This window comes from Camarhynchus parvulus, chromosome 1A (assembly GCF_901933205.1).
Source record: "Camarhynchus parvulus chromosome 1A, STF_HiC, whole genome shotgun sequence".
NCBI classification, from domain to species: Eukaryota; Metazoa; Chordata; class Aves; order Passeriformes; family Thraupidae; genus Camarhynchus; species Camarhynchus parvulus.
Genome location: NC_044586.1, coordinates 26,382,511 through 26,396,266, shown reverse-complemented (window position 1 = coordinate 26,396,266; position 13,756 = coordinate 26,382,511). Strand labels below are relative to the sequence as shown.

Here is a 13,756-nt window from a genome sequence, read left to right as displayed (position 1 = left end):
TGCAGGGCTCACATTACAATACCTATGCCCTGTGTTCTGTAATGAAAAGCTCTGAGTGGCTCCTTGCTTCTCACTCATCACACAGACCAATTACACTCTTTGGAGATAATGTCCCCTTGAGTAATAGACAGGACAAGAAGGGACATTTGATTAGCACTCATATATCACCACTGAATCACAGAATATTCTGATAATAATTCCTTGGAAGGGGTCAACAAGATCACCAAAGTCCAACTCATGGCCCTGCACAGAACAGCACCAAGAATTACATCAGGTCCCAAAGTGTTGTTGAAACACTTCCTCAGCTCTGGCAGGCTCGTGCTGTGATGTCATGTCAGGTCCTGAAGCACTAGTAAGTTTTAATGGCCCTGATAAGCATTCTGAAGTTCTCTGTTCACATCCCTGCTGCTTAGAAAATTCAGCACTGATGGCAGGCAGGTAGTAATGATTTAGAATATGCACCACAATATCAAAAGCCTTCATGAACAGCCAGTTGTTTCAGAAACATTTGTGTTAATTAGGCTAAATTTCATAGAGTATTTTCAGCTGGTTTAGACCAACTGTTACCCTGCCTCCTTTATTATGCTCTTCCCCCTACACAACTAAGATGACTTTCTTGATCATTAAATATCTTTCATTGAAAGTATTTAAGCCTGGGGAGTTGGACTGTAGGTCATGTGTTTAAGTGCACTATACCCTACTATCTCTGGTTTAAAAAGCATACTGAAATGAAATACAGCTCTATTAGCAGTCCTGCTTGAGGCAATTCAAGTGTGAGTGGCTTTCAGAAAGGTTTGTGTCTGACCCTTCAGATCAATTGGAGTTTCAAAGCGGTGAAGCATCGATGACTAAAGCTACACTCTTGAACTTCTATTCATCCAGATAATTTTTTATATCTGGCAGTGTGATGGGTTCCTTCTTGTGGCCACTTTTCACTGATTTGCTTATAACTAGAAAATAACTGCACAAAACTGAAGGTATAAATTATTAAAGTTAGAAAATATGTATTTGGGATCTTAGTCTCAATCTGGAAAACTGAAGTGTGCAAATATTCAGGATTACTGAAGTCAAACAGAAACTGATGATCTGACAAACAGAACTTTATTTACCAAGACAAGTATTTGATGATTTTGAAATTAAGCAGAAGACATATTTTAATGTTGATAAAAATGTTATCACAGCTAGGCTCTTTTTTCTATTCAGGTTTCTGGAGAAGAGACTCCTAGATATCTGTGTGAGACTGCTGACACAGTGTTATACAGCTGAGGTGATATGACGCATTGACAAGTTTTCAGGTTCATTTTCACTGTAATGACAGGAGAGGGATGCCAGGCTGAGAAAGCAAAAAAAACCAACCCAACCTTAATAGTGCAAAGAACTGGCCAACTTGGGGACAGTTTGGTAGATTGTATTAATTCAATGTCAACTACTTTTTATTATTTCCCTGTTGTGATTATGAGGCTATAAGAAGAAGGTATGATTAATTACAGATTTATTAACTGCCTGGTCCTCCTGAGGAGTCACTGGCATTTAAGCACAAACCAAGCAATTTTTTCTGATAACAAAAACATCCTCACTAACAACAGCAAGATTGCTTCAAAGTACACTTAGCTGGGCAAAGTAGCAGAATAGCTGCTATCTCTTTATTTATGTTTCAGCTCTTTGCCTTGTGTTTGCCTGCTATAGGCTACTAGCAACACATCACATATCTAAGGACAACTTTATCCCTGATAGAATCCGTATCTTTGATATAACCAAGTAGAGTAGTTGTACAAGAGCTATCTTTAAAATTACTGCCTTGGGAATTGCTGACTGTGCAGTGGCTGAGAGCTCAGCACAAGCGAAGCCCTATAGTATTCACCTTATTTTTCAGCTGGATTTTGCAGCCCACACTGAGTTCTGCTTTGCCACAGCTCAGCTGTTTTTAGAGTTGAAGATGGCTCACTAAGGTGACCCTGACCTGCAGCCACAGCAAAGTAACATAATGAAACATAAGAGGTTCTTGAACTAGAATTCTCTTATCCAATGATGATTCTCATGCAGTGGGCATAGAGAAATGTCTCTTGTCATTGAGATGCTTTATTAAAACCTTTGTTAATCTGCATAGACAGAACAAATTTCCCAAGGAAGGTGGTTGCATTTTTCTTCCACAAGTTATGTGGGAGAAACAGAGTTTGAAAAGTTCTATTTCCTGATGATACTCAAGGAGACCTAAAAATAGTTTAATTATTGCTGGCCATCACTCACTATTATTGAAAATATAACATGTGAACTGTCACCTGGTCTCACTCATGGGGAGTTTCTGCAGTAGAAATGGTAAAAGCAGACTCAAAGAGATATAAATCTCCCTGCTGGGTAAGGACATGCACTTAACTACCACTAAAAAACCCTAATGTAGCTCAGATTTCATTCAATAACTCTCCTAAATAAAATGGATGACACTATGAGGTGCAAGGATGGATTGTGGTACAGAATGTCTAAGCTACTAAGGGTACAGGTCAGTAAGGGTCTTTAACATCAGAGCCCCCTATAAAAAAAAAAGTAGCCCCAATACCTTAATCAGTATTCTGGATTCCATATACATGACCAAAACCACACTAAATTCACTAACATCTTTTTGAATTAATTTACACTTTCTCTAAGATGATTTGTTGCTCTAGTTCACAAAATTTCATTACGTCCCTAAAAGCAAAAGGAAAATACTAACGCATGGCTTATGAACTAATAAAATTTCATTATTATTTTTCAAGATTAAATATGTCATGTGAATTTTTTAAATAGAAGAGCTGTGTAAAAATTAAAATGAATAGCAGAAATGCCTAGTTTAAGGGATACCGATACTGTTGGATACAGTACATATCCAACAGGACAATAGCCAATGGAAGAATCAGTCAGATTGATTAATGAATCATTATTTTATATTCATTTTATAAGATGGATCTATGAAATTTTAACCCCAAATTTATATTTTAATTAATGGAAAGAATGTTTTCAAAGAGCACAGTATTTCAGAATATTCCTATCATGTCTTAACTACTAGTTTAAAGGTGGAAATGATGAGAAATGCTTATACACTCTGCCAAACTTGTCCTATCACTCTATCACAGAAGAAAAGAACAGTTTAACTGGGACTGAGACACAGTCCTTTTTACTCTTAAATCTGTGCTAATTAGAAGCAATTGCTTTAACTGTGAGCATAAACCAACAAATGTAACCATTCCTCTTCCTATATAAACCTAATTTCTTGCAAACAGACATAAAAGTCACACAAAATAGGGTTTCAGAAGTAGACTTAACCAACTTTACGACTACTTTCATTTGCTTTCTATTCAGTTTTTCTCCCTGAAAACAAACAAGCCTTTACCATCTGTCGCATGGAGTTCCCATCTTCTGTGATTCCCCACCAGTTCAACAACAAGACTTGGGAGAACTACAGAGCAGCCTGTTTTTTGTCCACAGAACTCTACATATCACATAATACAGAAATTTGAAACAGTATTCCCAAAGTTGGCATGTCTCAGTGACACAAAAACTGAGGTAAATTCAGGAAAAAAACCTATGCAGAATTAGATATTTATTTTAAATAAATTATGTATAATAATATGTAACTTATTCAAGCAATAAATCCATATAACCTAAAGTGGCAGGATGACTTCGCATACAATTACACCTTGTGCTAAATACCTTATAACTGAAAGTGTCATGATTTATTTCATTTGGTCCATTTCTAGTAAAAGATAAGAGCCAACATGATTCCAGATATGGCTTGCAAGCCAGGCCAGTTAGATAGTTTCTACATTTATAGCTTAAAATAAAACTACATTTTTCTATGCAGCCGAATGTTCTTCCCAATAAAATGCCAAGAGGAAAATATCATAGCGATATATGGAAAATTAACAGAAGGAATTACAGTACATTTGTATTGTCAACTCATTGATCTTGTTAGATCTTCTAAATATCATGCATGCCCTCATGAATGTTCTACAGCTTCCTTGGTTATACTGTAGGCCTCTGATACACACTATTTTAAACTTTACACAAAACATATTTCCAGATTAAGACATAAAAATGTCCTTTATAGCATCTGCGTTTCATGCTGATCTTAATGGATTTACTATGCCTAGGAAAAATGCTTGTGTTCAGCGGAAAGCACAATTCCAAAGCTGGTATTTTAACTAGTAAAAGCTCCATCTTGTTTTAAAAAATGGGAAGATTTGTTGTTGAGCCCCATTATTAAGAAGACAGGTAATGAACTCCCCCTACCAATTTATTGGGTATGTGTACAGTAGTCTTTCCACTACAATAAATACATTTATGGCAATTATTCAAGTAGAAGTGTGAAAAACAAAGATAATTTGCTATTTTCTTCCTCTACTGAAAAGCAACCCACAGTATTGTCCTGCACATACTAATTTTGTTTCAAACTATCAGAGCCAAAATCATCAAAGTCAGAAACAAGTAGTAGAAGTAAGTAGTCGTGCTGATGTTCAAGACAGATTCTGGTCCATTCTGTGCAACTATGCTACAAAGATGCCACCTTATTTTGTGCCACATTTTAGACTGCTGCTTATAATTCAGGTTCCAGCAAGTCTTCTTTAGCCCAAATTTAAAAGACAGGTAGGAACTATGATCCGCTCCACCTTACCTTGCACACTCCAAAGCTGTATCTTGCTATCTGGTGCTCATACACTATACCTGATATAGCCCTGGCACCCCTTCAATATTAGTTCAGCTGTGAAATCAAGAAGGTGCTTCCCCTTACACAGACCAGAGCAGTAGCATGATGTTAGTCAACAATCACCTGTCATCCTTGTACGTTACCCAAATCATGATTCCTAATCAAGATCACACAGGTCAGAAAGTCAATTGCCTGTTTCAAATAGGTCTCTGCTGCTGAGAACTGTCATTTATCACAGCAGACTCTCAGTACAATTACTTAGAGCAAAATGACTAGATTCTGAAATTCCTGTACCAGGTGGTGGCTAATGAAGAGTTCAAACAAGGGTAATGGAAGAGATCATATAATTTTGGAGAACATATACACAATTCTTACAGATAATATCATACTTACAGATAATATCTGACTTAGCATAATTCTATTAGTTTTTAACCATTTTAACTCACTGTTGTTCAAACATTATATATAACACAAACAGCAGTCTGTCAAACTGTCATTTAATATTTAATATTCTCTTAATTCTCATTCACCATTTAATTTTCAAAAATGGATCAGATATTCTTTCAAGTAACATGAAAATGTAGAGTACTTTGAATTTTGAAGTAGTTCCATAATGTTGTTGCTAAGGGGTACTTAGAAAAAAAAGAAACAGGTTGGTTAAAGGATTACTGCAAAAGGCTTGTCTGCAAGAAACTCTTTCTAATTTGGCTTTTTGCAACCTTGTATTTATCTAGGAAAGTCCTTAAACATCGGCTTTGTTTTCACTTCTACAACATTTTGCTATTAATCTTTGTTCTGATGTGAAGCTCCTATAGTAGCTAATGGAAGACTATAATCACACTGTGATAAACAGAGAACTGCGTGCTTAAAAACATAAACCTACATATTCTATAGATTAACACTTACACCAATGACTGTGTGAAGGATTATTTGGTGATTTACCTGGTCTTGAGGAAGGAACTCTTGCTATCTCTAGGGAACAAGGTTTTTTGGTGACTGCTACGTCTATGGAATCACAAAGACTGCTGTCATTTTCTGAAGGAACTGCATCCAGAGGTACAGAAGGTATTGCTTCCAGTGCATAACCTCTCTTCTTTGAATAGGATTCCTGAAATGCAAAAATTTAAGTAGGTAAGAGAGATATTTCTCAGATGAAAAGGACCAGGCTCAATAACTCTGGCTAGTAGGGTTTAGAATTCAGTAAATTAAATACCTCATTCTGCTGAAATCCAAACTGCAACAGACCAGAAGAATTAGTTGCATGCTAGAAGAAAACACTTATATCTTTAAATTTCTGTATAATACAGTTGTTTTTCAGTTTACAGAAGAGCTTCATTCATCAAACTTTTTATTTAATGAAGACAGAATTGCTGCTTTTGCAATACCTATTTTGCTAGCTTGTAATTCAGGGGATGTCTCATTTTCTTTTTTAATTGTATCTCATGAGAGCAACAATTACATTAGCCACTACAATTACATTCTCTTCAGGGATGGTTTTACAAAATATTTATATTACATATAAGAAAACTTAAAATACGCCTTCTACATATGGATGGAAAGATCCCAGGCTGTGAATGAAGATGAATTACTGCTCTACATTTGAGCAAAATAATGACAAAAGGTCCCATAATAGTGATATGTACAGCAAATTCCACTGATTAGCAAATGTTGAGGGAGGAGGAAAAAAGGAATTAGAAGTTTTACTGGTACAGTAATCCAATCAAGCAGACTGTTCTAGTTTCGACCATGAATAAAAAGATAACATCCCGTTTCAACAGAGATTTATATTTTTTAATCCCAGCAGAAAGCAATTGAATGGGCAAAGACATATTTTCACATGTTTCTTACATTGGACATACAGCAAATCAAATATGATATAATAAAAGGCTAAAGGGTAGGAAAGCACCCTGACAGTTAAATACTATCATAAATACTAAGAAAATGATTGAAGAATGGGAAGTCTAAAACAAAATGTGGAGTAACAATTTCTTCACCAAGAACTTATATTACCTAAGGTAAGCTAGGGCTGTAGGTAACAGTGCCTTTTTGGATAAATGATTTATACTGTTAGCATATAATTACATGACTCTTAGTTTTTTGGGTTTTTTCCTGGTCATTGTGGTCATTTTATCTTTATGTAAGTTCATAGTTAGGCAATAATTCAAGGCCTCTCAAAGAATAGGGTTAAGATGACACCAAGAGTAGCTTCACTTCAAAATTATTGATGACTTTGGTAGAGAAAGATTTAAATCCCAGGTTAAATTAACAAAGAACTTGAAAATGAACACTAGTAACTGTGATCAGGGAAAAAATCATACAAATAAAATAAATAGAATAAAGAGAATAATAAATAAATAAATATAATAAAATAATAAATTGAATACTAAGATGCATTTGTAATTAAAAAATTAGTATGTACCAGCAAACAATACAAAATTGGCAGTCAGCATTCAAAAAACATATCTAAACGAGGAATGAGATTGTATCTCTACCTGTTTCTACCTTTCCAGTTTCTACCTAGTCAGATTATGAGCTCTCAGTATTAGTAATCTCACATATATAGACTAATAATAACTAGTTTCACGTAGTAGACATTATAAAGATTACAAGATTTTGCAAGTAGGTTTCCTGCAGTTCCAAATGTAACTTTATTAGCTTAAGCCATTTCATTCCTTAAATGAAGTTAATAGAAAATTATACAGAGGCATTGAAGCAGCTGAAGTGCAACTGCAGGACAAGAGAAGAAATCCTTCCAACCTTGAAAAAAAAGAGAATTTTTATCCTGTCCATTTAAGTCTGCTGTAAAAAGGCAGAGGCAAAAATTTATTTACCAAAGCAATGACTAAAACAGGAGACTTCAATTTAATCCTTGTACTCTTCAAGAAACCATTTGGCATTTAAGTCAGAATGCCAAAACCCTAATTATAGTAAATCTGCCTAGAGAAGCCCATGAAGAAATACTGCAGCCTTAAAATTGTCACAAAACACCAAAGGGAAATTCTGTTCAGTGCTTGAGTTCAGCTGCATTAAAAAAAAAAAAAAATTAAAAGTTGATACATCAAACATTAGAATAGACTTTGAATCATACTTTGTGTCACCCAACATTCTGTCTGTAAAGGCAGCCAACAGTGCTGACCTAGAGAACAGTGAAACCAGCCTGAGATTAGGTCAAGTATGCAGTAACTGCTCCTCCTTCTGCAACACCCTGTGGGTCTCGCACTTCCTAGTCAAAGGGTGCTGACTTTGTTTCACATGTGTACCAATCCAACTTTCTAGAATTGCTTTCTCAAGTTGCCCTTAGAGCACATGTCCCCATTCATAGTTTGCATGCCCCCATTTTGTTTTTAACTATCTCACCAAGTTTGACATCGCTGTTTCATACTTTAGATGGTAATGAAGGGTTGTTCTTTACTTATCCTCTCCTTGTAATGTCACAGACATATGCACTTGCCATGTCCTCTCCTTTAGGGAATGAGAAATACTAACCTACCCACCCAGCTGTTCCAGGATTTTGACCATCCCTGTCACCCTTCATCCTCTCAGTTTTCAATGATGTGACAGGGATGACATTTTCTCAGATTTCCTGATTCAAGATGAGGGCTCACCAAGCAGTCATACTGACATAATGATTTTTTTGTACTCTACTCCTTTCCTAATTGCTCTTAACATTCAATTTGATTTTCTGAATGTTATTCAACATTCTGTAATTAACATTGCATGAATATAGATGTCAGAGAAGAATAAATAAAAATGATGGAATTACTCAGAAAATTGTCACAATGTACACTACCAGCAACTAAAGTCTCCCTAATTATCTCTCTAATAAATAAAATATAATAATAGTATATCCAGCAGAAGTTAAATGAGTTAGAGCCAAAAAAGAATTGTTAATACTTTAGAAATCCAGAAATTCTAGCAACTCATTAAGTGAAGATGATAAACCTTTAATAAAAAGTGCTTATGTAGCAAAAAGAAAAAAAAAACTTCTCATCACTGGCATTGCAAAGTCTTCTGGTTGCTGCAAAATGTTCTCCATTTTGCTGGTACTGAGCACTTCTAGAAATTTTTAAGATCTAAACTAATTCACCAATTTAAACATTAGCAGATGTTGTAAGATTTTATCAGGTGTGATGCAATGTGATTCTGTTCTTTTTTAAGATTGAAAGATCTCAATCAACTGCAATAACAAGTAACTACAGTAATACCACATGTCCAGGTTATTATCAACTCCATAATAAAAAAATCCTAAAAATACTTATCCTTTATCTTTAGCCCCGAAATCAAAATCAGAGTATAATTTTTGTTTTAAAAATAGAGATTATTCAATCTCAAGTTTCTATTAACCGCTCCAAATTGCTGAACATGAGACATATAACTGACCACCAACATCAAGACAGAATTTATCCTTATTTGAAATTATAACTTCACAAAAATAACGTACTGGGCTTCTAGCACATTAAAAGAAGTAGGTTTTTTTGTGGAAAGGATAAAAATACATACACAGTAGAAGCAAAAAAGCCCCCAACATTGAGAGTGAGTGAGTCACTTTAGTGGGAAATCACTAGAGAACAGCCACCCATAGTGATCAATGTAAATTAGATTTTTTGTCTTGTAGAAAGAAACAGTAATGTGACACTGAAGTTGCAGAGCACATGCCAGGGACACACTGTGGCCCTTATTCATAGGCCTGCAGTCAGCTGGGTCTCCTCTGAGCATAAGTTTGAAAGCATAATACCTATGATACACTATTGAAACCTGCACAGGGGTAAGAGATTGTTAATCAGTGGGAATGAAATTGTTCCTAAAATATCTATTTTTGGCCATTGCAAAGGGTTATACACAATTGTGAAACAATGTGCCATAATATGACTAAATCTTCAAGAACTACATGCTGTTGGGTTGGACCTTTTTTTCTACATTTTCCAGGTTTTTAGCTTCCCTTGCTTCTGCCTTCTATATAGTCTTGCCTTCATTTTAAGAATCAAACTGAAGGATGTATGACTAAGCGGCTGAGGTATATGCAAGTTTGTGTTTGTATGAGCTATGAATAGAAATATAGAGACTCAGGAGGCACCTAATCTGAACTGACACTCTGACAAGAAGATAGAATTTGTACTTTACACAATTTTTTTCATTCTGTCAATAACCTTTCCTATAAAAATCAGGTCACTTGAAGCTTTATTACTTCTCTGGAACATGGGACAACACACCAGGCTCACACATGACTCTCCTCTTAAAGCAGAAATAATCAGGGAAACACAGAAAGGAGGAATGCAATGTATCTGCCACCTTTAGAAATATCTTTTTCATTTATATAGATAGTGAAGAGCAGCTATTAAATTCTGACATACCCCTTGAGATTCACCAGAGTATTGTGCTGTCTCGTCTGGCTTGCTGAAGGCCAGAGGACCAGCATCTAGAATCCACGTGGCTGTCTGTCTATCATAGTATGATAAATTCTGCCCAGCTGCTCCTTCGAAGAGTACTATGACACTTCCTTGATGAAACTTTGGAGAGCTATTGATCTTGTATCCTCCATCAACCCAAAGTTCCTGATTATCCTGAGAGTAAGCAATGAATATTGCATTTATCCCATGTATGTCATGTAATTATGGAATGGTTTGGGTTGGAAGGCAGCTTTAAAGGTCATCTAGCCAAACCCCTTGCTATGGGGAAGGGTGTCCTAAACTAGACCAGGCTGCTCAGAGCCCCCTGACCTTGAATGTTTCCAGGGATGGGCATCTACCTCCTCCCTGGGCAAACTATTCCAGTGATTCACCATGCTCACTGGAAAAAACATTTTCCCTACATTTAATCAGAGTGAACTCGCAGACTTCTTGACATTTGTAAACAGACTGATATATAACCTTGTTGGATTGGGACACTTCACACTGAAATATTAATGATAAGTAACTGAAGGTTGCTGAGAGGAATCAAGAATTCAAGCAAGAAAGAAGTCCTGACCAGTGACTCAAGATAATTAGAACAGTTTTCTGACATGCAGCAAGGTGGAAAGGGAAATGTGTGAACCTGAATGGCATTGCACAAGTTTGCCAAAATAATGTACTAAGCAAAAACAACTGAAAGTATTTCCTATGTCACAACAATCCAAAACCCCAAGTAGACGGTGAAATATTTATTTTGACTGTCTTTCCAGTCAAAGATCTCAGGAATAGTACTATAATTTATGGCTAGTAAAAACACATTTATCTATTACTAATAATTTAACCAAAGCAAGTTTCATGGTATCACACAATTAGAATAATTTTTCATGAGTCAAACTATCATAAATGTTCGTTGTTATGACAGCTAGAAACACTTGAATGTGTAATTTGTCATAGAACATATAATAAGGTTCATGATATATTACAGAATCTGGAAAATCACCAATAATCTCCTTTAAAGGTAACGACACTGGAGGATCTATTCTGGTCTGCACAAAGTATTTCTAGCATGGATTTTAAAAGAGTAGGATTTTTACCCTTTCACCAATCATCCGAAATTGCAGGTTTGCAGTTGTAGGAATACTACATGTACAGAGTTAACTGAAATACTTATTTCCCTTCAACACCTGAAACAGCCTTTTTAAGTTTCAGAAAGCCTTCTACAGAGCTGAGAAAAACATCAATTTTAAAAAGCGTGTTAGGAATTGTCCTTTTTAGTTAGAAATGTAAATATAATATTTAGTTTTTCAGAAACCATTCAAAATTTAGATTTGCTTTTTCAAACTTTATGTATGAAAAATTGAGCCTTATTTATATAACACCCAAATACAGGTTTATTTTTCTCCTTTTCCAATGCATAATTTCAAAAATCCATATTTTGAATTAAAAAGTTCATACAAAAGCTGCACAGAGATAAATCCCTGAAAGCTAAAGGTTCCTACAATACCTTACAACACAAAACTCACTAATATAGCCTAAACTAGAAATGTGTGAAGACACGGGTAAATTGTGAGCATAATGAATGCAGTGCTAACCTCAGCAGCAGAAACATGTCACTATATTTTATGCAGTGTTTTCATAATTCTAACTGGCAGATATTCAGCATTTCAAATGAAGCTAGATTGTTGTAGTCATGTTACATGCTTTCCCATGCATTCAACACTCAGGCCATGGAAAAGAGCAGGTGCTTCCTCTAATCAATAACTCACTGTGACAAAGAATATACTGAAAGTGTATGTAATGTGGTTTATGCAAATGTTAGTGGTTGTGTTTGGTGATGTAGTGTAATATAATAACAGTTTTAATAAACAATTCTTAGTTTGGCTGAAAAAAATACAGTTATAAACAAGAAAGCAATTTCCAGTTTAAATATCCTCCTTTTTTTCTATTGTTTTCATGAAAGATATTTTAAAAAATTATATTGTGTTTGAATTTGAAGCTGTGGGAAAATGCCTCTTTAAAATAAAGGCTATTATATTAAAAAAAAGACAAAATGAGCTTAAACCTAAGCTCCATGGAAACAAAACTTCTCTGCAAGATGCTTATGCTCTAATGCCTAGGTTTTAAACACACACACAGAGCTCCAACTGAAGCAGCAAATATGAAAACTAACCCCTGACATTATAAGGCTGGTAACCATGGAAAATGTTAGATACTGAAAAAACTTATACGAAAGTCAATATTTGACAGCAAACGCAGATAAACAATTAATGCACTACTCATGTTAAGCAGACTCATATTTCTCACATTTTATAGCTTAATTTCTATCAACTACTCTGTCATTACATGAAAAAGGTATGTGTTGCTGTGACGGGGAAATAAGAACTGAATGCACTTAAGTAAATCTTGAAGAAAAACACAACTGCTCTGTGAATAGCAACCTTACAGCTGTAAACTGATTTGATTGGAGAGCAGATAACTTCACTAAAATGACACATTATGGGAGAAATCTTCTTTGAAAAGAGAGATTTAACACCAAAATATGTTAATCCATTATCTATTACAAATAGCCTGTATATTTTTAAAAATATTCTATATTTGCCCATGCATCTTTTTCTGAAGTAAATACTCAAAAAAATTTGCACAATAGAAACCAATTAATTGACATCACATATAATAAATTTGATAGAAGAGACAAATAAATATTCGCTACTTCAGCAAAGACAATTTTCCATGTTCAAAAGTTTTTGAAACTGAAGAAAGAAAAATTTAAGTGTGTTTGGTATAAAAGTTATTATTGCAATAGCATAAACCAAGACTCTCTTAGAAGAAATATCTCCTACACATGCTCCCACAGTAAAATAGAAAGAATAAAAAATATTTTTCAAAATACTAATGTTATGGAGAATTGTATTGTCAAAGTGAAAGAATGTTTCACTTTGTTGTGAATCATACTTTTATTTGTTACGTAACTGAAGAGAAAAGTGAAATACGAAATTAACAGAAAAAAAGTTTGAGATTGTTCTTTAAAGATCCCAGCAGCATGCAAAGTTTGTAAAAGTTAATACTTCCTGATTAAATAGTACCAAATAAACTTTGCAGATATTTCAGCAATGTGAAAACTCAGCCTAACAATAAGACAGTTGGAGGGAAGTAAGCTACTGTAAGCCAGAAGTGAGGCTTAAAAACAGTAAAACAAGTTATTCCATGGCAACAGGGGAAATACGCACATTAGCAGTAAACACAAGAGGATAGTGCCTGTATCTCCTATATTCCTAAATAACCCAGTAATTTTCTATTTCATACCATAGTTCAGAACAGTAGTTCTGAATGGGAACCTATGAACTTTGCTGTTTCCCAGCCAAAAGTGTGCCAAAGCCCACTAACATTCATAACATGGATTTTTAGTTCAATGGACACAAAAGGCTCCACTGCTCAGTGCTATCTCCTCATACTGCCTATATTCTTGGCAATTTTATGAGGGCTGATGTGGCCATGTTGAATTTCAGCAGCTAAGACGGAAATACAAGGACAATACATGAACATAATTACTTAATTCATCACTGAATGGAAGTCATTCCATTAATAAACATGCTACTTCCATATGGATCTTTAAACAAGGAATCCTACCTTTTTACATCAAAGCTCTATCGCTTTAATTTTTACTATGATGATGTCTGTGGAATGAAAATCT

The 13,756-nt window shown here is 35.0% G+C and overlaps 1 protein-coding gene across 8 annotated transcripts in view; it reads right to left on the bottom strand.

The window, feature by feature from the left end:
- Positions 1 to 13,756, bottom strand: part of ANKS1B (ankyrin repeat and sterile alpha motif domain containing 1B) — a 407,446-nt gene that overhangs the window by 285,418 nt on the left and 108,272 nt on the right. For all 8 annotated transcript variants that reach the window (XM_030960758.1, XM_030960760.1, XM_030960754.1 and 5 more), the window contains one exon: positions 5,621 to 5,786. In XM_030960758.1, coding sequence (XP_030816618.1) covers positions 5,621 to 5,786 — 166 coding nt within the window. The remainder of the gene's footprint in view (positions 1 to 5,620; positions 5,787 to 13,756) is intronic.